The 25134-nt window shown below is 34.7% G+C and overlaps 1 protein-coding gene across 2 annotated transcripts in view; it reads left to right on the top strand.

The window, feature by feature from the left end:
- The window catches only part of tcerg1l (transcription elongation regulator 1 like), a 93663-nt gene that overhangs the window by 12307 nt on the left and 56222 nt on the right, over nt 1-25134 (top strand). For both annotated transcript variants that reach the window (XM_088635045.1, XM_088635046.1), the window contains one exon: nt 7139-7318. In XM_088635045.1, the coding sequence (XP_088491171.1) occupies nt 7139-7318 (180 nt within the window). The remainder of the gene's footprint in view (nt 1-7138; nt 7319-25134) is intronic.

A 25134-nucleotide genomic window follows, 5' to 3' on the forward strand; every position in this document is an offset into this window, starting at 1 on the left:
TTAAGTTCAACATACTGTATGACATATAACATTTTTAGATTTTTCAAATGAAGAAACATTAGTCTGTAAATCTATATTGTTTCATCAGGGACAAAGAATCAGAGGACACTGTATTAAATATAAAATAATATACAATGTTAGTATAATTTCAAATTACTATTATTATTTGTAAACTCTTTAAATTTCAAGGTACCTGTAAAACATGTTCAATATATGTTTCATTATATTTAAAATTTTGTTTTCATGGCTAATAGTTTGGATTTATATTTTATTATATAAAATATTTAGTACACAATTATACACAAAATTGTGTAACATTTCCAGAATAAATGCTTATTTTTCTTGCATTTTTATATGTCACATTTTGTCTATATTGTGTTAAATGGGCTGCTTCAGAAATTTAAAGAATGCTGTTGGAAAATTAAAAAAAAATAACTTTCGGTACAATTTAAGATCCTTTGGAAAATGGCATCTATAATCTAAGCTATAAACTACCCTTATCTGTGGAATTTGCTTTGAATGAGTGACCTTCAGTGTTCTCTCTAGTAGGATATATACTGATCTGTTTTGCATCACTGCACCTCTTTGTTTTGATGATGTCAGGATAAGCAATAATAATCAATATACATGACAAAGACTGAAGCTATTACACACTGGGACACATTCTTCTCATCATTTTACCTATTGGTTTTCACATATTACTGTAGAATTTAATCAACAGAATAGTTACGTTTTCCAAATCTATAAGTCATTTTTATCCCACAGCTACCGTTGTGATAAATTAACAAAAATAAAGGTCTTTTTAGCCTAGTATTATTAAAGTCTTATAACAATGCAATGTAAGCCTATATAAACACCTGCTACCTTCCATCCTTTAAAAGTAAGTGTAAAATATGATTGTGGTTAACTATATAAAGTATTTTCAGACGTGGGTCATAGATTGCCAGGCAAAAATTGCAATAACAAAAAATGTAGGTATTGCTGAATAATATCGTGTTAACATGACTGTAAACTTGTGGTTGTAGATGAATTCATCCTAAACTGAGCTACAAAATCACTGAGCTAAAAAATAAGCACTTTTAAACAGCACCACAAAGTGTGGGCCCAACAGGAGACTGATCTACTGAACAGTAACAGTGTCTTAAACATAACTACAGCAGTGATTTCATTGCATATGAAAGAAAATGGCTACAGTATATATACAGTAACTGTGCAACTAAGAATTAATTTTCAGTCAGCTAGGTATTAAACTAGAAGGGTACCCTTATTCAGCAGTACAATATGAAGGGGAGAACACGAACGGAAAATAAAGGGAAGGACGGTTAGGTTAAGAGAACAAGAGTTTTCGTTCAAATGGTGGAGTATGGAACACCATGTTGTTGAAGATGATACCATGACTTTTTAAAGAAATGACTCAAATCTTTATATTACATAGCCACATAAACCAAGCTAAATAGGCCTAATGACATCCTCTTACTTACAAATGTTATGACATTCTTGTAGTCTTATATTGCTTATATTAAAGACACTGATAATAGCGCTCATGAAACAGCAATTATACTGTATGTTGTGTACCCATTTTCAGGCTCCATTAGGATTAGATTGAGAACCTGACAGTTAAAAAGAAGGAACAACTGAAGTCAATTAAGTAAAAACTAGATTAATAGTAGAAGCAATTACAACAATAAGAATACACAAAAACTGGCTGTAAAATGAATAAGTAAACTGCTACTAATCCCTTAAGCATCTAAGATTGTGTGATTTTTACAGCCTTTGCTTGTGTCAGACATTCTAATCAGGTATGAGCTGTGGCAATCATACTGTAAATCCCTTCAGCACTTCATTAGTTCAAACGCCTGCTTTTCTGCTTTTTATAAGCCAGAGCCAGCTTCCAACACAGCCTGGGATTGGCCTTCACACGATTAGTTGAGTGGCCTCTGTGAGGTCCCTCAGTCCAATAGTGCATTTCAAAGATTCAACCATGATGACCAAGGCTTTCAGAACAACTCAGCAATAAAGCTATACAAAGATCAGAAGAAGACTGAAATTAACTTTGAGTTATATAAAGTCAATCAGAAACATAATGAAAAGCAGTTTTTATTTTAGATAAGACTACAAATCTTTAAAGCTGTCACACTGTGCTTATAAAAAAATATATTTGATTACATTAATTATTTGACATAATTGGCTTTGATGGAGCAAAAGAACTGCATTTCGTTAATTGTTCTGACTCTTAACTGTCTTCAAATTGAGATTCCAGCAGGTTTAATATCCTTAAACAATTTATGGTGTCATGAAAACAGAAAGTGAAACATTTAGCATTTTGTCTGAGAAATTCAAAGGATTATATAAGTGATTAATGGTAAAGCAAATAATTGATTATCTTTGTATTGATTCTAAAATTCCGTGCTGTTATAAGGCAATTTATACTGTAGATGCCTTTATTCACTGCACAAAAGCACTTAAATAATTTATTAATAACTTAAGGCCAATCAAGATTTAATTTAAGATAAGTTATGAAAATCTGTTTTAAGTGTCCTGGACATTGTTTTTCTAAAACATTGGAATGAGGAATGATACCTGTTCTCATTTACTGTATATTAAGTGCAATTAAAAGCAAAATAATATTAACAAATTGATACAGTAGGTGGTATTCCTCATGTATGTTTTTAGAAAATATCTGCAAAATAATTGAATATTCTGATCTTCTTTAAGTTTGTAAAGTAAATATACCTACAGTACATTATGCACTTTTACAAAATACAAACTGTAATCAGTCTCTTTGTGGAGCCTCAAAGTACAGTATATAAAATAACATTATCGTGAGTAAGAAAAATTGTATAATGGGACAAATGACATTTAGTTTATCTGGCTTTGTCCTCAATTGATATGTCTTTTAAATATTATCTGTTATTGTTTACAGATAAAGCTAAAAGATGCAGCTTGTTTTATAATAATCAGAAAAATATACAGTATACAGTTACAGTAACATTGTTTTGGTATTAGCATCAAATTTATATAGTATATTTGTACTGTATATTTAATCAAATTCAATCTTGTATAGATATTTTTATCTTTAATATATGCTGGATGTTTGTAGTCACAGTCCTACCTCAGACATCCCCTGGGTGCATTGCTGTCCATGTATATTTCATGAAAATATCTGTTATTTTATAGTTGTGGCATATCCAAAAAAAATTTAACACACTTTTCCAAAAAAATAATGTTTTTCTAATCAGAAGTTTTGAGCAAATGACAATCTTAACTTGCAGAACACTAATAATTTTAATAACAGAAGCAGGTAGAGAATTAATAAAAGCAATGATCTTTTAAATAATATGAATGTTTATTTTTTATAACTGTTTTATATGCATTCTTTTAGCCTTGTCTTATCTCTCTGACTTCCACATTAGAGCCTAGTTGTAAATTTAGTACAGCTGCTATTTCAGAATGACATGCCAATAACTGGTAAATGTACGGAGACTAATCTGTTCCCTTACTCTCAAAGAAAGTGTTCCCTCTAAGGCAAGCTTTAGTTTTCGTGCAGATCAGCATGGGAAAGCTTTTCTTACAACAGGTTTTGTTGATCCAATTCTCAATATAAACAAAGAACTTCAACATTCTTAAAATGGCAACTCCATTTATGAAAATATATTTAACAAAATAGCATAACAGTAAAAAACAGTAACAGTATAAACCAGTATAACAGTAAAAACAGTATAACAAAAAAAAAAACTGTTGTGCAAGGTCAGTTTTTCATTACACGTACTGCAGTGAACAAAAAGTAAAGACAGTTCTGAGGTCTTGAATGCGGAAATAGAAAGAAGTCTTATTGGTGAAAATCAAAGAAATAGATGGCTAAACAATAATCAGTATGAGCTTTTCATTGTACTGTTTCAGAAGTACATTAGCAGTGGACAGTTCCATTCTAGTGACCGTGTCCCCATATAACTAGATTACTTTTTGTTCTTCATTCATATAATTTAAACCCACATTAATGATAGCCATAAATTTGGTACTATTAAACCTAAACATTTTTAATTATAGAACTAAAATATATAAGAACAGTTAAAACTCTAGTCTCTGTTTACCTTTGGATTAAAGTTGTACAATCATGCTTCATTACTGCAGAAAGCTAAAACCCATTGAACATAGTCTTGATTTGGTGTAGTTAAATATGAAGTCTCTGATATTGTATGGTTTCAGACCATTTTACATCCTAAAAGCATTCTAAAAGCATCATAATTATAAATAGATTGTATATGTAAGCATAAAGCAATGTGTTTTCTCAGATTATTATTAGGAGATATTTTGTCCGAAGATAATTAGCTAAACCTTGTCCTTTCTGTAACTAAGAGCACCAACAAGGACAGCATGACAAAAGTCAGACCAAACATAAGCACATTCCTGCTTCTACACCCCAGACGGAGAAATGTTCTTGTAATGATTGAAAGGTGGTACTAACAACTGAATTTAAAAATAACATTTCTCCAAAACCCTATCTAATAATCCGAAAAAGTAACCTTCAAAATCTAGTCTAAGATGGACAAAAAGAAACAGAACTATCCTCTTAAACTGAGTTTGTACACTAAAAGTACTACTATCGTTATGAAAAATGCTCTCAATGTATCTCAAATGAGATTTCAATGTCTGAATATCATTAATTTAGATCGCATTGGGGATACAGAAAAACAATGTATTCATAGCAAAAAAATCATAAAGGACCCTAATTGTTATCCCTACTAGAGAGTCTGTGATTACTTGTTTTCAGATTAGCTGAACATGTACAACTCAAATGTTCACATTATCTTCAGCTCTGCACCAGCCAGGATTTGATCTTTGTCACACAACTCCAATATCCTAGCAGTGGTGAACTCTGCTGCACTAAAAGACTGGCTCTACCACCACATGAGATTTCAGTACTACCTGTGTTTTCTAGGCAGTGACATCACCTTATCCAGCAAGCTTTTTACTGAATGAGCTCTGTAACAATCTCCACCTCAAAATCCTTACTTCTCCACAGCAATCTAAGTGACTGCTAGGCATGAATGTCTGTTATCCAAGTCAAGACATCAATGTAAAAGTTCTGTCCTTTCTGGGATTTTGATCACAATTACTCATAGGCAACTACCTGTATAGGGCCATACAGTGCCACTGCCCAGACAATGGTGAATTCCAATGACAGGTCTCCCAGGGACGGAGAAGTAGGCACTATCACTGGTGCTGTCTTCTGTGAAATGGAGGTGACATCCCCTTCTATAACTGACTTAATGTCAATGACACACTTACTGTATGTTCACTAATTTGTTATAACTACAAAGTTATAGCTACTACAGTATATGTTACAGCTACATAGTTTTAACATTGTTAAATTTGCAGTGCTCTTTTACATTTTTCTTGGGATAGATTTCTCTCTTGTGCTTTCTGTAAAATATCTATGAGAGGAAAAGTGAACCAAGCAAAGAGAGTTACATTATTTATGCTATGTAGCATTTCTCTTACAATTTATGCTAAGAGTTTAGTTTTAATTTTTAATAAAACTGGAGTGACCTATGAATAACTGTTACTCAAGCTTAAGCCACTTCTCTTGTCCCTACTGCTGTTTTTTTTTTTAATATTCCTTTTGTATCTTAACAGTTCCAGACCACAGGTTCATTATTTTATTTTAAATTTACCCATTGGGCATGTTTGAGATGTATTTTCTTGCAAATATAAGAACTCTGTCTCAGCTCTTAGCTGTTAGTAATGTTGGCATTATGGAAAATTGTTCTGGTTTAAAAGGTTTTTGAACGACTGATCCAATTTTCATAAAGTGCACTGTTTTGCCCCATCTAATGTAAAATTCTTTGACTTCCTGTTTATCTATGAAGTACCAAAATGACAATTGAAACACCTGTGTGATCTCAATTTCCCTTTGCCTGACTCCGTGCCTCAACAACTGTTCTGTTATCTGTAGATTTTTAAGACAAGAAAATTGCTTGTAACTAGAAATAATTTAAGTCTAAACTATTTATTATTTGTGATGTCAGCCAGTGATTTATATTATTGTCTTCATACATAGAGAATAACTTGCTGGTATCCCAAATGACATTAATCAGAATATTTAAATAACCTTCCTTTTTCTTTACAATTGATGTTCATTGTGTTTGAAACATTTACGTACTATACATATTTCTATAGAAAATGTCATGGGTGAATAATTTCATCAGCTATTCAGTCAAATGTATAGAATATTCTTAGAAGTGCATATACAATACAAATCAGAGTACATTAGGAAGCCCATTTATATTACTGAATTTGCATTGTGGAGAGAAAATGCTATGCTAAGCATCTTTCTTGATAGATTTTCATACGGAAGATTTTTATTACTCAGGGGGCTCCTCCTGTAGTATAAAATATTCTGAACGAGTATGTTGTGATGGAGTACATCAGCAAAACATGAAAGAAGGGAAAGACCATTAAAAGAATGTTGGTAGTTTTCATATCAAAGAACAAAGGGAGCCCATTCATTATCCAGCAACAAGAATGTTCTTATATCTTAAAAAAATTAAAAAATAAAAAATAAAATCTAATTGACACAAAGATATCCTTTATTATTCAAGTACATTATTTTTAGCCATACTTAAATGGCTGAGACTGCATAAAGTATTCTTTCCATGGTCCTGCTAATTCTGTAAGCCCAATGACACATCATGGGAAGAGTGGTCAGTGTTGCAATTGTGTCACAAGGTAATGTTCTGAAATTACTTTTGATCGAAACTGCTGGCTGATCACACACACAGCCGGTGACAGAAAGTTCTTGGCATGTCCTTTTTGTGAGATGGCAAATATTTTATTCAGTTTTCATTAATGTTATACTTCCAGTCACCATTAGGCATATGTCTGAATTAGGCTATTTTTAGGCTGTGTTCAGAAATTTAGAATAATTTTGTTGAGTGGGCTGCTAATGTTATCAGTGCAAACAGTTGTGTTCAGTGCTGTTGTCCTTACAAACACCTGATTGGTATCTCTGTAGGAGCTCTTCCTGTGACAGCATTCTGTGTGATTTGGAAGAACATCTGTACTATAGCCTGACTATTGAATGCTACCTGAGAATGATGGGAGTGAATATAAACCTGCATGTGTTTCCTTTCTGTAGGAGGGTGTCCAGTGGCTATCAAACGTGTTGGCAGCAACAAGAGGATTGCATTGGCTGCAGCTGCTATGATGACGGTAGAATCAGAAGCATGTCAGGGCCCATCTTCCAGCACTACTCAGCCTTTCCACGTTCTGAGGCTTTCTCCCATCAAGATCCCAATTCTGTCAGCTCCTGTTTCAGGTAATGACACCGTTATAACTCTATAACGTGTTGGCTTCAGAAACAACAATAAGATGATGGGTGACTGTGAATATCGGTTTTATCGTATTACAAATCCTGCTTTTACGGTGTTTAAATTGTAGCAGTTTAGTTGTTCACAGAAACTAGAATTTTGACAAAACAAATAACGTAGCCAAAATAGACAGATGGGCCTCTTGGTATCTTTGTTAAAGTCTACTGGAAGATAACTTGAGACCTAAAGATCTCAAAATGAAAAATGTCTAGATTTAATGCAAGATTTTCAACAATGCATAGCAGACAAATTGTTTTTTCTAACCTCAGTGAAACTTGTAAAGTACTGAAATACTGATTACAAATTTGTTAAAGATACTTTCAAAAATACCTAAACAAGTTTTATGACATTTCAATTTTTATCACAATCAGGTACTATGTTATACTTGTAATACCATATCAAAACATTGTATAGTAAGGAGCTATGGTAAAACATCTGCAAAAAGGAGAATGTCTTCCATCAAAATTGAAATTGAGAAATTAGAAAATAAAGACATTTTACCAGCTATTCAGTCAACTTAAAGAAGTGTTGATGGATTTTTAAATCAATACTGCTAATCTAGAATTATTTTCTACAAATAAATTTAAAGTATAGTATATGTATTTTCCCTATTTTGTATTTGTTTAAATTTTTACTTCTGTCTTAATAGACAGAAGAGATTATCAAGCTTTTGGGTTTTCCTGTCTCCCCCTAATGCATTAGATATAGTACAAGGATTTTTTTTCTGTTCCGCTTAATTCAAAGGGTTTCAGATCATAACTCAAAACAAAAAAAAACTATTATGATTGTTAAAGCCTCTAGCCTTTATTAGCCTCTACCAGAACTCACATGTCTCTGAGAGATTACAGAAACAGAATACCACAGAGTGCTTTTGCTGAAAGTCTAAAGCTGCATGGTTTTGTACACATTCCTGACCCCAAAAGCTTCTTTCTCTGAAAGATAAGGCAAATGGAATTGTAACCCTGTTGAAGTGGAGGCATTCTTTTTGTAAAACCAGTTTAGTCAGGAGTAATGGCTTGAAAGTAAAATGGCTTGTAGTTCATATGCTAGTGAGAATGCTGTGCATGTGTATTTTCTCATTTATTTACGGGCTTTATATAGAGCAATTCGTCTCAACATAATGCAGGGATAAATGAGAGCAAAGCAGGTCAAAATGATAAGAAGGTATCTATTTACAAGAGAGACATGTGTATATTGAAGGGAAGGCAAATTAAATATCACCAGCTTGTGATTTTTAATAACACTGTTTCCCTATTCCCGATACATAAATCCCGCTAGTGTTTTCTCTTGGGATGCCAGTTGCCTGCTGATTAACACTGGTAGCTTCCCAACAATTATGGACCAAAACCTATAAAAGTGTAAAACATATTTAGAAATTGAACACAGGCAAAGCTGAATTTTAAGGGTTGTGTTAAATAAGAAACCCAAAGAAAGAAAAGTTTTCATTTATTTTAAAATATTTAATTTCCACTTTCTAAATCATAATATCTCTTGTTTAATTTAGTGAGAATCCAAGACCTCAGTCAATACATATTCAGTTGTAATTTATTCAGAAGTCAAGCAGAAAACTAATTAGGATTTTATGCATATTCAATTTCTCAAATAAACAATGCAGCCATGATTCAGTGCTGCATTTCAATGCTATTCTAATGCCCTAAATACAGCTTTAACTGACGACCTTTTACAAAACATGTGTTTTGGAAGCAAATTGCAGTTATGTCTTATGTAAAGCCTGTAATGTTCCAAACTCATTGATTATAATTTGATTCCATTCTATTTCTTTTATCCAATCAAGCGGTAGTATTTGAAATGACTAGGTCAGTTCTCACACAGTAATTTAGTTTTATTCTATATGGCACAATGGCACATGAAATCCTTTGGATGCTCAGCCTCATATACATTATATGTAAAAGAAAAGTTATATTTCACATTCATGGACAAATTTGTAATGGAAAAAAAAAAACAATTCTCAATATGCTTCTTTTTATTGGGGTAGCTTATGGCGGGGTTGTGGTTAACCAAAATATAATTTAATTTACAGTATAAGAGATGTGTTTTATGGCTTAACTGCCAAACTAAGATTACATAAGCTTTGGGAATTGCTCGATTGTTTCAGTTCCTGCCCCATCTTAGACGATGCTTGCTCTTTTAAGATGTTGGAATATATTAGCAGTTAGGCATGAACTGTAGGTACGTGTGTCTGCACAGTAACCTGACTTTTCAGGCTTGACATATGTTTGACTTTGATCCCGTTCAGTCCTCAGTCACTACCTTGTTAGGTTTGTACTGAACATATTGTATCCTTGAGTTCAACATGCAGAAATAACAAACAATTGTGGAAAATAATTGAGAGATACAGGCTAAGTGAGGATCACCCGTTGTCTTTTACTGTTAGAACTCAAAGGATTGTATAAAGAGGTAAAGATGAGGCACAATAACTCCCTGCATCTCTTAATGCCAAACCTTTTCAAATGTATAGGTTCTCAAGAATATTTTGGATTCCTCATGGATTGTTTGAACATGATATTCCTAGAGGGCAGATTGACTTCTGTCTTATTCTCTGAAACATCCATCTGTTTTGTAAATAGATAGTAAACACCTTGGGCCAGATGTGTTTTGTTGGAAAGATTGGAAATTAATTCTGTTATACTGAATGGCAGTAATTAATTACATTGGCAGTTTGAGGCATTGCACTGCCATTGTAGGAAAAAGCATGTGTAGCACTCGAACTGTGCAAAGGCCATGTACATAAATGAGTTTGAAATTCTTCAAGCATCAGAAAGGATCCTGACATGCAGCTGTAAAGTTTTGTTCAATCCTGTGCATACATACAATCCTTAGATTAAAATGAAATATGTACAAAAATGCACCTGATTCAAAAATCATCCTTGTCCTCAAATATTACCTTGCATCTAGATAGATAAGACTTTATTAATCCCGTAGGGAAATTGATGTGTTACAGCAGTCCAGCCCAAGACAAGCAAAAACAGACATCAGAATAGTTATAAGACAAAAGACAACAAAATCAATAAAAATAAATAAAAAATAAATACATAGGTGTGTGCAAAATGTGATGATCATAGTCACTGTAAAAACAATAAAATATGTGCAAAATGTGCATAGGTTTATACAGACTGATTGTCCAAAAAGTACAATGGAGCAAACATGCTGCAGGCCACAGTATGTACGGCTCCACCTGCGCCGCCCTTAGCGTATCTCTCAGTAAAGGTGGATGGATGGTGTTAAAGGCACTGGAGAAGTCAAAGAACATAACTCTCACAATGCTCCCCGTCTTCTCCAGGTGAGAGTTAGCTCTGTGTAGCAGATAGATGACTGCATCCTCCAGACACAAGTGTGACCGGTAGGCGAATTGCAGGGGGTCCAGTGCTGTACTCACCAGGGTTCTGAGGTGGTCCATTACAAGCCTTTCCAGAGTTTTCATTAGGTGTGATGTCAGTGCCTCTGGTCTGTAGTCATTCATGACTTTAGGGTGCCCCTTTTTGGGTACTGGCACCAGGCAAGATGTCTTCCAGAGCATCGGAACCCTTTCTAATCTCAGGCTGAGGTTGAAGATGTACTGCAGCACTGAACCCAGATGGTCCGTGCAGATCTTTAGCACCCTGGAGCTGACACCGTCAGGACCTGCTGCCTTCCCTGCATGGAGTCTCCTCAACTCCCTTCTGACCTGGTCAGCTGTGATGGATAGGCTGAGGAGGGCAGGGGAAGATGGAGTAGGAGTAGGAGGGATCTCATGATGGGGTGACTGAGGACATGAAGAGGGTGTCTGGGGTGAAGGCCTGTGAGGTGAATGGACAGTGGACCCTGTATCGAATCTGTTAAAGAAAAGATTCAGCTCATTGGCCCTCTCCAGGCCTCCCTCACTCTGTTGGCCGCCGAACAATTTGTATCCGGAGATCTTCCTCATGCCATTCCACACTTCTCTCACATTGCTCTCCATCAGCCTGTCCTCTATTTTCCTCCAAAAAGCCACCTTACTCTCCCTAACTCTCACCTTCAGCTCTTTCTGCGCTCGCTTCAGCTACTCCTTGTTACCTGCCCGGAAAGCCCTCTTTTTCCTATTTAGGATGGCCTTCCAATCACTGGTGACCCAGGGTTTATTATTGGAGAAGCAGCGCACTTTCCTGGTGGGCACTGCACTGTCAACACAGAAGTTTATGTAGTCAGCGATGCAGTGGGTAAGACCATCAATGTAATCTCCATAGGCTCACAGAGTATCTCCCAGTCCGTTGTTTCAAAACAGTCCTTCAGTGCATCGTTAGCCTCAGCTGACCATCTCCTCACTGTCCTGGTGGTTACTGGTTGCTGTAGTACAAGAGGCTTGTACAGAGATAGGAGGTGAACAAGGTTGTGGTCAGATCTGCCAAGGGGGGGGGGGGGGGGAGTGATGTGGAGCTGTAGACATTCTTGACATTAGCATACAGCAAGTCCAAAGTCTTGCTATCTCTAGTAGGGCATTTAACAAACTGACTAAAAGTAGGCAGAGTAGAGGAGAGTGAAACATGATTAAATTCGCCAGTTATCAAGAACATGGCTTGTGAGTGATGAGTCTGTAGTCCGGCTGTAACAGTGTGTATGACGTCACAAGCTGAGGCTGCGTCGGCAGAGGGCGGGACATACACCAGCACAACAATAACCTGCGAGAACTCCCTAGGTAGGTAAATATGGTAATATTTCATTTCCTGCATGTCCTCAGCTTAGTTGGGAAAATATAACATTCAGCCGTTCACATCTTGAGAATTTCCCATATTCTTTGTCATGCTACTGTAGTTTCAAGATGGATTTTGAACAGAAAAGCCTTAATGTGACTAATGTGAAGTTTGAGCTTGCTTGTCTTTAATTACTGCTATATGCTGAGTGGCCACTCTATAGGGTACATCTGCCTAATAGCAAGCTGGTCCCCCATTTGCCCTCAGAACAACACTAATTTGTCAGGGATTGGATTCAACAAGGTGTTGAAAGAGCAGCACAGGCATGTTGGCCCAAGTTGATTGCAATTCGTCCCATAGTTGTAGCAAATTAGCTGGTGGTGGATCTCTACATCAAATAGCTTGTTGAATCCTATCCCACAGATGCTCGATTGGATTGCGATCTGGTGACTGGGGAGGCCATAGCATTAAGCTCAATTCACTCTCATGTTACTGGAAACATTCCAGGACTTTCCTAGCATTGTGGCATTAAGCATTATCCTTTTGAAAACTCCCATTCACAGATGGGTACACTACTGCCATGAGTGGATGCACCTGTTCAAACATCCTGTGGCATTCAAACATATCAAGGGACGCATATGTGTGCCACGAAAACACACCCCAGACCGTTACACTGCTCCTGCCAACCTCCATTGTTAACACCCGGGAGGATGGATCCATGGAGTCATGCAGTTTTCACCATATTCTGGTCCTTTCATCAGAGTGAAACAGCAGGAACTGAGATTTATCAGACCAGGTGATTTTTCCAATCCTTCATTGTCCAGTGTTTATGTTGTGTAGCCCATTGCAACCACACCTTCTACTTTGTACTGATAGGAGTGGAACTGCCATACCCCATCTGTGTGACAAGGTACGACAGGTTGTGCATTTTGTTTTACTCAGCTATTAGTTTACTGACTGTAGCCCAAATGTTACTACAAGTCGTTACAGTCTCTATTGACTCAAGCATGTAAACAAAACCGAAATGTTAATTTTAGGTTGTAATCCACTCACTTGGATGAGCACATTTATATTGTTATATTGTTTTACAAAGGAAATTACCATGTGAACCTCAGATATTTTCTCATCTCTTATATTTTACAGGGAACTGTCCACACTAAATAATGTACTTTTAAATGTCAATACCGACAAAATATACAGGTACATATATTTTTGATAGATATCAATGCTTACAATGCTTGAATCTCAGCATATTCCTGTTTGGTAGAGATGTGGTTTTTCTCACAATTTTATATTCTTCATAGTTTCCACTCCAAACTCCAAACCAATTCTGTTTGACTGATGATTCTGATTAAATCCATTGCACTGATTTCAGATAGATAGATACTTTATTGATCCCGTGAGGGAAATTGCAGATTTTAGCAATTTTAGCAATACCTTTAAAGATTTTGAATCCTTGAATCATATGAATAACATCCCATTTCCTTAAGTACTACTGGTAGAATACCAGAAGCACCTAGAAATTTATCAAAAGTGCTTCTAGCTCCAGTAGCATGTCTTCCTCTTCTAAGCAAATACTTTGTAACACAGAACTTTGTCTTTCCTCAGCCTGAGGATAGTTGTTGATTTCTTGCTTAGTGAACATCTGAAATATTTAATTCATTAGTCATTTCTCTTTCACATACTAAAAGCTTACCAGGACTATCTCTTTATTTATTTTTTTTACTTTTACTAAGAAAAAGTAAAAGTGCTTCATTGCTTGTTTTTATTTTACTAAGAAAAACATATACTTAAGCCTTTCAATACTATTTTCTCTTTCTTCTTTCTTCTTCCTTTTTCATCTGTTTGTGTGATTCACTATAATCTTTTCTTTGTGAATTATATTTTTTTAACCATTTGGGTCACTGCTTACCAAGACTTTGATTTACATGTTGGAAGAATCGAATCAGAGCTTTAAGCAGATTATCTCCAAAGAATTACCATCCATTCTTTACTGACTATATTAATCTTATCTCATAGTTACAGGATAGTTACTTATTTCATTTATTGGTGCTACTGTATGTATACCTTCTCACAACAAAAGGACAACATTATTGAAAGTTATTTCTGAACAGATGCACTGGTAGTATATATATGAAAATATCCAAATAACCTCAATACTAAATAAAAAAATAAGGTAATGAGTGTGGATTATATTACTTGTACTCTGCTATGTACTGTACTATGTCTTTACAGACTGATCACTGTCGGAATTCAGAGTATTTATTTTCCATTCCTCTGTTAAGGTTCTTAGGGTCTGTATACCATCTTCTTGTAACATAAAGCTATGAGCTAGCTATAACACTTAATTGACCATTGTTCTTCCTCAGCTTGGGGCCACCTTGAAATTAATTTAACAATATTATATTATGTTCTCATCATATGTGTGTGGTGCATTTCCTCCAGATACAGTTTTTAGTAGACTGCTAACCACGTACTGTATTTTTGTGTTTTTTTAACTTGCAGTTATGTCTCATTGACAGCACACAAACAAGTCTGTATATTTTATATCACCCTAACAACAATTCAAGGCTATTGTGTTTCAGAATTGTAATAGCTGGGACCTAGTTTGAAAGAATTCTTCTGTGTTCACAGGTACATTACAGTGTTATAACATGTTAAATCAAGTATACACTATCTGTTTATCTAATCAAACAACAGGTAACTTTTTAACTAAATATGTTTGATACAAAGTGAACTACCAGTGAGTTTGTCAATTTAATCATATAAAGAAAATGTTATGGTATATTAATATTCAAACTTATAGACCACACTAAATTACATTCTAAGACTTTCTTGAGACAAGTTCACATTATTGAATCATGTTTAGGTTTTCTGGGATTGACCCTTTTATGTTTTCAGTCTGATTCACTTTTTTTGTTTTAATCAGGATGAAATTAACTTATATTGTTTACATCAAAATTTACTCTTAAATAGGTCATCTCTTTCTTTTAAGAATATAATTAAACTATTAGTTACATTTTGGGTGTATTTTCTATGTAGTTCTGGCCTAAGTGACAACATAGAAATTTTGCATGGCTCAGGCCTGAGCAGAAGTATTGTGTGTTCTTTACAGAAACCTAAGTAGTGTTGCAGTTGCATGACTGTAGTTCTTTACTTAAGATGCTATAACAGAATACGCCTTCCCTGCTCACTGAGCACATCCACACTACATAGGCTTCACAACAAGGCCACTATTTAAGTAAAAATAGTAGTACCAATTTATCTCACTAACATTTACTACTTTGTATCTAATGTGTGTATCTTTGTGGGTCATCGCTAGATATGCTGCTATGTAAATGTTAATGCACATCATACAAATACTTATATGAGCAACATCCACCTTTTTACATCCTCTTCTCTGGGCCCTGAGAATACAGAGCCCCTAGAGGAGGCTGCCTTCATAGGTGCCTGCATAAAAAATACTCCTTTATGGGATGGGGCTTAGGACAGAAAAGAGCTGTGGCCACAGGGCAGATCAGTTTTGGATTTAAGTTAGAGAGGTTACGTAGAGTAGCACATGTGATACATCATATTAAGGTTATTTTTTCTTTTCTATACAGTGTGTTGACCAAGTCAGTGTTTTATCACCATGTGTTCTTTACATCTGTTGGTTTTTGGGAGCAGAAATCTTTTATTATCACACTTAAGTGCTACTGTTGGCTTATCCATTGTTTGCAGAAAGCAGAGACATATTTTTTTTAAAGTTACATCCACCCACATTTATCCACACCCACCACCTTGATGTGACAGATGCATTTGTATGTACACTCTGTACAGTACTGTACACTGTATAACCTTAGTGGGAGACCCCTTACTCAGGACGGCTGTTTGCTGACTTTTGTATATGAAATACTCCAACACTGAGAGAGATTCAAAAGATCAAATAAACAGTCCTGGTTTAATTAAAGTGACAAATAAATAAAAAAAAAACTATTCTCCAGATTTGAAATTACACAGGCTATGTAATTTACACCCTTTTACACACCGTAACACATATGATTGCTACCATATTCCATTCATTTAGGGATTCACTTAAACAGGGGTGTCTAACTAATTTTTATGTTCAATGTGTTTATTGTTTTTTTAGGGAAAAGAAAGAATATTAAATTGTACCGTATACAATAATGAACAAGTGTGACCAATCATCATGGCATGGGCTGTGTAGGAATAAATGAGTAGAAAAAAAGAAACCAGAGATTTGGGAGAGATAAGCAAAGGGAAAAGAGAAAGAAAGGACAAAAAAGATAGCAAAAGGACAGAAGAGGGAAACCAGAGTCTTTAAGGTCTTTCATACAGTATGTCTGGGCTGAACTGCAAGTTCTTAAAGAAGTTTAAAAGTGGCTACCAGGCAGAATAACATTTTGCAGTGGAGCCACAGAGGGAAAACTTAATTTTTTAAAGGTGAAGAAAGCACATCACATCCCTTACCCAGTGACTGAAGGTGTGTGCAACCAGTTGTTTTCAGTGGAGCAAAATGAAACATCTTGCTAGTAAAGTGGAGAAAGCCAGGGTGCCAAACTGAATATTACATCAAATGTGATTATGAGGGACACCAAAGATACCTATAAGAGGAGAGGGTTCATGGGGCACATCTACAATTTTTGAAAGTGATTCAAATATAGAGCTCCAAAATGACTCCAGAGCTGAACAAGACCAGTACATGTGGAAGAGAGTAACAGGGGCTTGCTTGCACTTACAGTAGCACACTTAAGATCGGTGGGAATATTTTAGCCAGTTTAACCTTAGAGAAGTTGAGGTGGTCAACTATTTTGAACTGTATTAAACCAAGCCTTGCACATATAGATTAGAAATGTATTTGAGCCACAATAGTTTCCCATAATTCTTCAGAAAGTTCAAATCCTAAATCCTGTTTCTATTTGAATTTCACAGTAGCCAATGTAGTGCAATCTAGAGAAAGAATAATGGAATACATTTGGGAAATGACACCTCTAACACTTGGAGTTAACTTAAGCATAAAATCAATAGATGAGTCTGGAGGGAGAGCAGGGAAATTTGGCACTTGGTTTCGGATAAAGTGTTGAATCTGAAAGTGACGAAAAAAAGTGATTTTTCTAGTGTCTAGAGTCTTGTAGTTTTTGGTCCATCTGAGCTCTAAGTTACATGGTTGGTTAATTTATTTTATTAACTGCATAATTGCGATACATTTAACCAGACTCCAAAGTGTTTTATCAGTAACTGTTCTTTTAATTTAGTGAATGTTCTGATCAATCAGCTGTGAAATGTATGTGTCTAAAAATAAAGTAGGTTTATTGCTTATCTGACTCTCAGGTCAATTCCTCAAAAACCAGAAGACAAAAAGGAGAAAGCTCTAGAAATTGAGTTTGAGGTCCCTGCACTAGAATGTATTCTGAATCTTAACACGCATTTGGATATTTCCAGAAAGTTTGTTAGAAATTGTAATTAATCTTTTATCTGCAGAGAACATACCTACCTAATCAAGGTCGTTATAGTGTGATTCATTATTCGGACTTTATGGTGCTTCATTATCATTGCCTAAGTAGGCTGGATGGCCACCTGAATGCACTATTAGATATAATTAAAAACCAATGAGAAACAGCCACCAGGCTTGGGTTTTAAACGTTCCTCATAAAGGATTGTGCTTTTTTTTTTCCTTATACATCAGGGGGTTTATGTATTTTTTATTAATACCAATGAATTTTATGATTACCAGTTCCATGAGAATGTGAACACTACTTATTTCTACAGTAAAACTTATTTTGCCTTTCACTGTGTAACAGTTCTGTGAAATATTTATGTTCACTTACAATATGCTGACATATTAATGTCTTATTGCAGGCTGTGTGTGGGTGCCTTCAACTGAAAACCACAAAGAAAATGGTTGTTATGCCAGTGTAGTCTATATTATGAAATGCAAATGAAATCCCTTAATTGTCTTTGAGAGAAAAGCTATCTATGTATTGATGGTATCTGTCAAATAATCAGCCATTTCTACAGTACATCAGCTGAGTTATTTTAGTAACTGGTAGTTGTTTAATTATCAAGGCTGCCTTTAAGGAAGAATTAAAGGAAATTTAATACAGTTTTCATGTTTTTAAGTTTTAAACCATTTATCAGGTTTTAATCTGTAGAGATTAGAACATTAGGTAAGGTCATGTTGTATCGAATTAATCAATTTTAGAGAACACGTAATATTTCAGGAAGAACAGCTCACATATGCAAATTCATATTTCAGTTGATTTAAATATTCATTTTCATTGTGATTTAAATATCCGTTAAGCTCTGATGAAGTGTCTAGACCAGTGACTATCAATATGTACATGTGAATATTTTACAGTTTATGCTTTATTAATCAACCCTTCTGACTCTTCTGTTATGGTTTAAATACTACTGGGGACAGATTTGACTGTGGGTATAGGATAATATCTAAAATAAATAAATGTTCTTCCTCAGAGAAACTGTAAAAACCCCCAACATTAAACAGTATTTTTTTTTAAATCTTCATCAAGCATTAATCTTTAGAGACTGTCCACTTCAGTTCATTTGATGCAAAAGGAATACATTTAGTCTAAATGGATTACATTTTTTCAGAATACATGCATACCAGATATTGTAAAACAATTGCTGCCAACTGTTATTAAAAACACATTCAGCAGGCAGTTTCAGTGAATTCTATCAATTTATTTTATAAGTGGATACCATCTATCTCAAATATCGCTTTCATGCAGGTTGGGGAAGATGACATGGTAAACACTTGGCTGTGATGGGGAAACGGAAATAAGCTCTGATGGTCGTTACATGAGGTTCTGTTTGTGTGAGATAGACGATGATGTGTTTTGTTTCAGTGATTAGTTTTCACTTGGGCATATTTCATATATATTTCAGCAGTAAGAGCTTAGTTTATCTGAAAGAAAGAGCTATTTGTCGCCACAGGGACTAGGCAAGATAAAAGAATTACATTTTTATGTTCTACTGGTACTGTAGGTATTGTGTGTAACCAATTGTAATACACACTTTCTAATGCATCTCTTGAATTGTTTATAGTTGTAAACCTACCCCTTAAATAAATTACATATAGACCATGTGTATCTTTGTATATTTGTGATGTTTTTAAAAGTGCTTTTTTAAGTTTTATGGTCAGAGAAGAGTGCTGTAGTGCAAAGTAAATGTACAGTTCTCTAAACAGAATTCAATCCAACAGCTCTGCCACAAACATACTGTATGCATCAAATTTGTTTTCTATTTTAACCAGTTTAAACTGTTTCTTGCATAATGATGTGAAGGTGGTATTTATTTTATTACTTGGGGGTATCTTAAGAAATTAGGATTTACATATTCTGTTCTATTACTATTCTGAATGCACATGTGGAATATGCTATTTTTTATCAGCAGTGTTTCTTTCTTTGCGTTCATGGATGACTTCATTCGATAATCCACTAAAAAAATCATAACTCAAGAAAACTTTGCTGAGAAAGTGACAAATACATATTCAAAACTCGTTTAAAGATGTTTCTTATTCCTGACAATATTCAGCTAATGTTTAATTCATTGTCAATATCGTCAGAAGATCGCTGCACGTCTTTACCATCGTACTGTGACAAATATGAATTCTGAATTAATGTTTAATACAAATCTAGAAAAGGAGGTGCAATGCTTGCAAATCTCTGCATTATTTTGCCTCATTCAGGTTTATCTGCTTTATTACAGCCCTCAGTAATAAACTCCTGATTATTATGTTGATACAGTATGTTCTTCTTTTTGTTTTCAGTTACAGTATGTGATGCTATTAGTGGGTCTCTGTTGAGATATGTTTAGTTTTTAACTTGCATCAGTAAAAGACCATTAATACAATGTATCTTTGTAGGAGCTGATTTCTACTAATGTTTCATTTAAGGTTTGACAACATGGTATGTGCTTTTTCTGTAATGAAAATTCCAAAGCCAAAAAAACCCAGCAAAGTAGTTACAGAAACTTGGTGTTTAAAAGCTTTGGGACATGCAACAAAAGGCCTCCTCATTCATAAAATTTAGGCAGACAGAGGGAATATAAAATAAACCAGAATCAGCTGAGCAAAGGTCAGTCAAAGGCAAATAAACAGATTAGATAGTGATACAATATAAGGGGAGCCATGCTACTGTATATAGAACTTTTAATGTACAGTAAGCAGACGGATGGTAAAATCAACTTAATACCTGGCAAGTGTCAAATGCAAGCATTCCTATGACTGGAATGGTGTAGTTTTAGAGTTTCCTGCTAGTATAACACAATATTCAATTTGTGAACAAACTCATGATCCAGTTTTTTAACCATAGCCAGCGACAGCAAAGAGTTTAGTCTGGCAATATTTCACAGCTGGAAAAAACAATATTTTTTTTACAATATTAGCCTATGGGATTCTAATGTCCACTCAGGGCCAAAGATCACCCCTCAGTTCTTCACATGCTTTCAATTAACAAAGTTACAGCATTGATTTTACTGTATATAATGATGAAAAGACCCCAATATCATTACTTTACTATCATTAGGATACAGAAATCTTTGTTTTTATATAATTATATATATATAAGAAACATACACATTGTAATGCACAAAATCTAATCCACACCACATTTTAGCACTTTTAATACTGGTAGAAATTGAAGGGAAGTTAAAAAAAACATTAAACCTGGTCATGCTATACCACTCTTAATTTTGGGTCCAAAATTAACTGGTGTTCTGTCAAATCAGTTTGCATGTTTATTTATTTTAGATCTCTACAAATTAGTTTCAGGCTTGTCTGCTTCATGAACTTGAATGGGAGAAAGGGCAAAAAAGATTTAGCTGAGACATGCAGTAGTAGATATTGCACACAATAATTAACAATCCATTACCCAAAGACAGCTAATTACATTGTGGCTACACCATGTCAGACACAATATATTTTATTTATGAGCACCTAATAATCCCTTACTGTTGATGTTGATGTAAAATGATCTTTCAAAATGAGATTGGTTTTCCACAAGACACTACAGTTATCTATGACAAGACACACAGTTATCCTACAGTTATAGGTTAAACAAAGGGCTCAATTCCTTTTTGAAGCTCACATGAAGGGGAGGCTGGGTTCCAAGACAAGAACTGAAAATACTATTTACTTAAAATGAGAAAGAGACAGAAAGACTGTTTTACTGCTGTATAATGCTTTATTATTCTAAGATCAAAAGAAGGCTGTGAGCTACACTCTGAAGCTTTCTTTTTTACAGCCCAATGCAAAGCTTTGTCATTGGAGGTTACAGTTATGTAATCACTATGTTTCCTAGTTCTTTACCAGTGTGACATGTGGGGCGCCAGGACTCAACTAGTTGGTCTCTTTCACCTTTGTCCTCAGATGTAAAGAGTGTAAAAACTGACAAGGTTTTTATTTTCAAGGCATATACTGTAACATGGTGTTTATTTTTCAGAAACATTCTTGCAAATCAAAATTGTATAATGTTAGAGCTAAAGACCTAGAACCTACTGTAACTACACTTTCAATTCTTAGTCTGAACGTTTTTGAAATGTTGGGCAACTAAACCACTTTAAACAATTACAATCCAACACAGGCTTTATAGGCCATTTACAAGTGTTTGCCATTCCCTATATTTTTCTCAGGGTTTCCACAAACTTCTTTTCCCCAGTGACCACTCACCAACATTAGTATGACAAACAGAATTCCAACACAAAGACTGGTCTCAAACAAAAGTCCCAGACCTGCGTTTTCTATATCCCTTTATTCCTGAAACAGCTTCAACTGAAAACAACAGTGTCTTAGCATATCCTAAGGCTTCAGTGATTTAGCCAGCTTCCTTCCAATTGCCTTCTTGTATGATAAAGTCTCCCCTGTCCTGCCTTAAATGTAAGGACTACAAACTTTATCAAGCAAGATTACAGAGGATAGAGGCAGTGATAAGAGCAGAAGGAAATACAGAAACTGATTTCACACATTAAAATATATTTGGGCCCTTACTGTCTATAGTATTGTAGTCTCTGTAGAGTTAATTTTTGCTTCCTATACAGTCTTATTATATCAGGTGAACTATGGTGCTTAGCTATTATGAATGCACAGACTCAGGCATTTACAGCAGTATATTCCATTATTTGGCCTTTAGTCTCACCTTTTGGGATTCAAATGCCAACAGTTAATGTCTGGTCAGTTTGAACAGCGGCAATCCCTGGATTGAGAGTCCTTGTGGCATCCCACTCATTCACCTGATGAAATCCAAAAACCACTGAGACTGCAGTGGTTTGAAATAACTTTTAAAAATATTTTGCTTATCCTTAATTGGCTGCTATTCTTTATCTGTTATCTGTTTTTAAGTGGTTTGCTGGCTATTCAAAGCGATACAAACAGATCAACATACTAAAGTGGAACGTTAGGAATCTGGATAACATTCCTTGAAGTGCTTCTTTAACTTTGCTTTTCTTAATGTATAAATTAGAAAAATCACTCTGGATTAATTGGATCAGATTAGCATTTTTAGTTATCAATTTAAATACATGTATCACAATGTAGATATAGAGATGTTAAATTGTGGATTTTCTTATGCTTACTCTTACAAAATAGTATACAGTATGTGAAATTGGTAATTGCAAATTTCTTATTAAAGCATAAATAAATTGTGGGCCACTATTTATAAATTAGATGCTGGCCAGTTTAATTTCCCTTCTTGGAGGTATTCAATTTATAGAACACAGAAGAATGAAATGTTATTGGTCTGCTGAGATAAATAATATATAATCAGTGATCAATCATATGATGGATCTAAAATCATTTTATAATCAACAAAAACAATTAAGGATTCTTGATATAGTTTTCATACTGTACTTTGGATATTCTGGATTTTAATTTTAGATCTTGCAGTTCATTTTATATTTCTGAAGTGAATTTCATTTGGTTATTTTTACTACACTTATTGGCCACTTCCAAATGGTCATTTTGGTTACTTTATATTGAAGCCAGGCAGCTTTTCCCACCCACTGGAGCAATCAGTCCAAAAATGAATGGTACTTACATTATATGAGTCAACCATTTAGAAGAAAACAGAAAAAGAATATGAATTTGTACTCAACATTCAAAAGCTCACATTTTAGAGCTTAGCTGGAACTTATTTTCAGTAATAGTTACAAATATTTGTTTTAGATTATTTGTCTCAGCAGACCAATAGCAAACACCATTTAAGATACAGCAGTTACACAACATCATCAGGGGAGCAACAAAAACCAACTTCATTTCTTTCAATTGCATGTTTATAATTATTCCATTCTTCTGTGGTTTATGAACTGAATAACTGGAAAAAAAGGAAATTAATTACAAAAGTATAGAATGAAATAAAAACCATTTGAAACTAAATAATGTTTAAAAGCTTGGTTTATGGAGCAGAATATGTGTTATTTGGCTCAATGCATGTTGAGCAACCAGAAATCTACAGGGACCTATAGTCTGTCCTCAAGTCTCATAACTTTTTGTATCTAGTTAAAGATATCACAACACACTTTTCATTCTTAATGATCAAAAGTGTGATACAGTATATTACACCTAATTGTGCTTTTAGAAACTTTTAGCAGTCACCTTTACAGCTGTTTATTAGCTTTACAAAATCACAAGATGTGAAAAAATGTGCATTGACACACATACAATGGCAATGTTTATACATGGAAAGAAAGGACATAGGTATGTCAGTATTAATCACATTACAACACTGCCACAGCAAAGTGAAATAGAGCAAATATACTCTGGGATCAGTGCTGGCAGGAGCATTGCAACACCAAGCCATAAGGCCATTCAAGAGCCATCCATGCACTGCTATTCTGCTGTTACATTGTGTACACATCATGCACTTTTACATTGCTATTCTCCAGCTACTCTGTGAACTGGCTGAAACCTCAGTGACTACCTAAGACTAAGACAACAGCTTCTGAAATATTAATCTTTCTTTATTCTGAAATGTTTTCTCTACTGATTCCCAGGGAGCATATTGTTTGGTTAATTTAAAATGATAAAAAATACTTTTATATACAGTACTTACTGCACTCTTTATATGACAATATTTTTGTATTTTATTAATCATTAGTATTTATTCCTATTTCAGATTTAGGGATTGTTTAGATTATTAAAGATATCAGAAGTGAATATTGAAATATTTTAAGAATCTAGAGACAGTATCGACTGGCTAGTGTCAACATTTACGGTTCTCAGGGAGCTTCAAAGCAAGAGTGGAACTGTGTTTCCTGTGTTGTTTTAGGTCTGAGACACAGTGATCAAAGGAATCCTCTGTTTTACCTTAGTTAATTATGTTCTGAATAAATTATTGTCATCAACATTCCAGGAATACAGCATAAAAAAGGCAGGTAGACAGAAGAGAGAAAAAGACAGACAGAAGGGGAGACACAAGTGAGAAGACAGAAGGTGGAAACTCCTTGTTCAATTCAGCCTTTAAGACAACATTCTAGTTATGTATTTGAACCTTTTTAAAAGAGCATGCCATTCAGTTGTTTTTAGGAAACTAGTATCTTTTATAAAGAATCTCCAGGTTAAAATGGTCATTCCTGGTTAGTGGATGCATTTCTATTATAAGTTTATAGGTTTGCGATTCACTTTGTAGCATCCTGATTGATATATAGAGAGATTTAACTATACTGTAGGTCATATTCTCTTTAGTTTAGAAGGCAGCTTCTTTCAGTTGGCTTGTTTAAGCATTATGTAGGATTCGAAAACTTGGTAGCAGTATAGGATTTTTCAGGTTTTTCAGGATGTAGGCCTTTGAGATACTTAGTTTCTAAGTTTGTAAATAGTGTAACTCGTGTTGGGTATTTTGTTTAGTGAGTGTATCGTCATTATTGATAAATATTTGTTTAACCCAGTGTGCTTGAGTTATTACTCTTTTCACCAAAGCTGTACCATAGAACAAAGAACCCAGGTGGCTCAAACTTTACCAGCCTCTTGGGTATATTTTTGGCAAAATCTGGCCAAACTGGAAGTTACAGTATGATTATTTCAATTAATTGATTAATTGATTGATTAATTCGCTCAGCCGACTTTTTATACTCACTACTTTGTA

This window comes from Lepisosteus platostomus, chromosome 6 (assembly GCF_059453375.1).
Source record: "Lepisosteus platostomus isolate fLepPlt1 chromosome 6, fLepPlt1.hap1, whole genome shotgun sequence".
Lineage (NCBI taxonomy): Eukaryota > Metazoa > Chordata > Actinopteri > Semionotiformes > Lepisosteidae > Lepisosteus > Lepisosteus platostomus.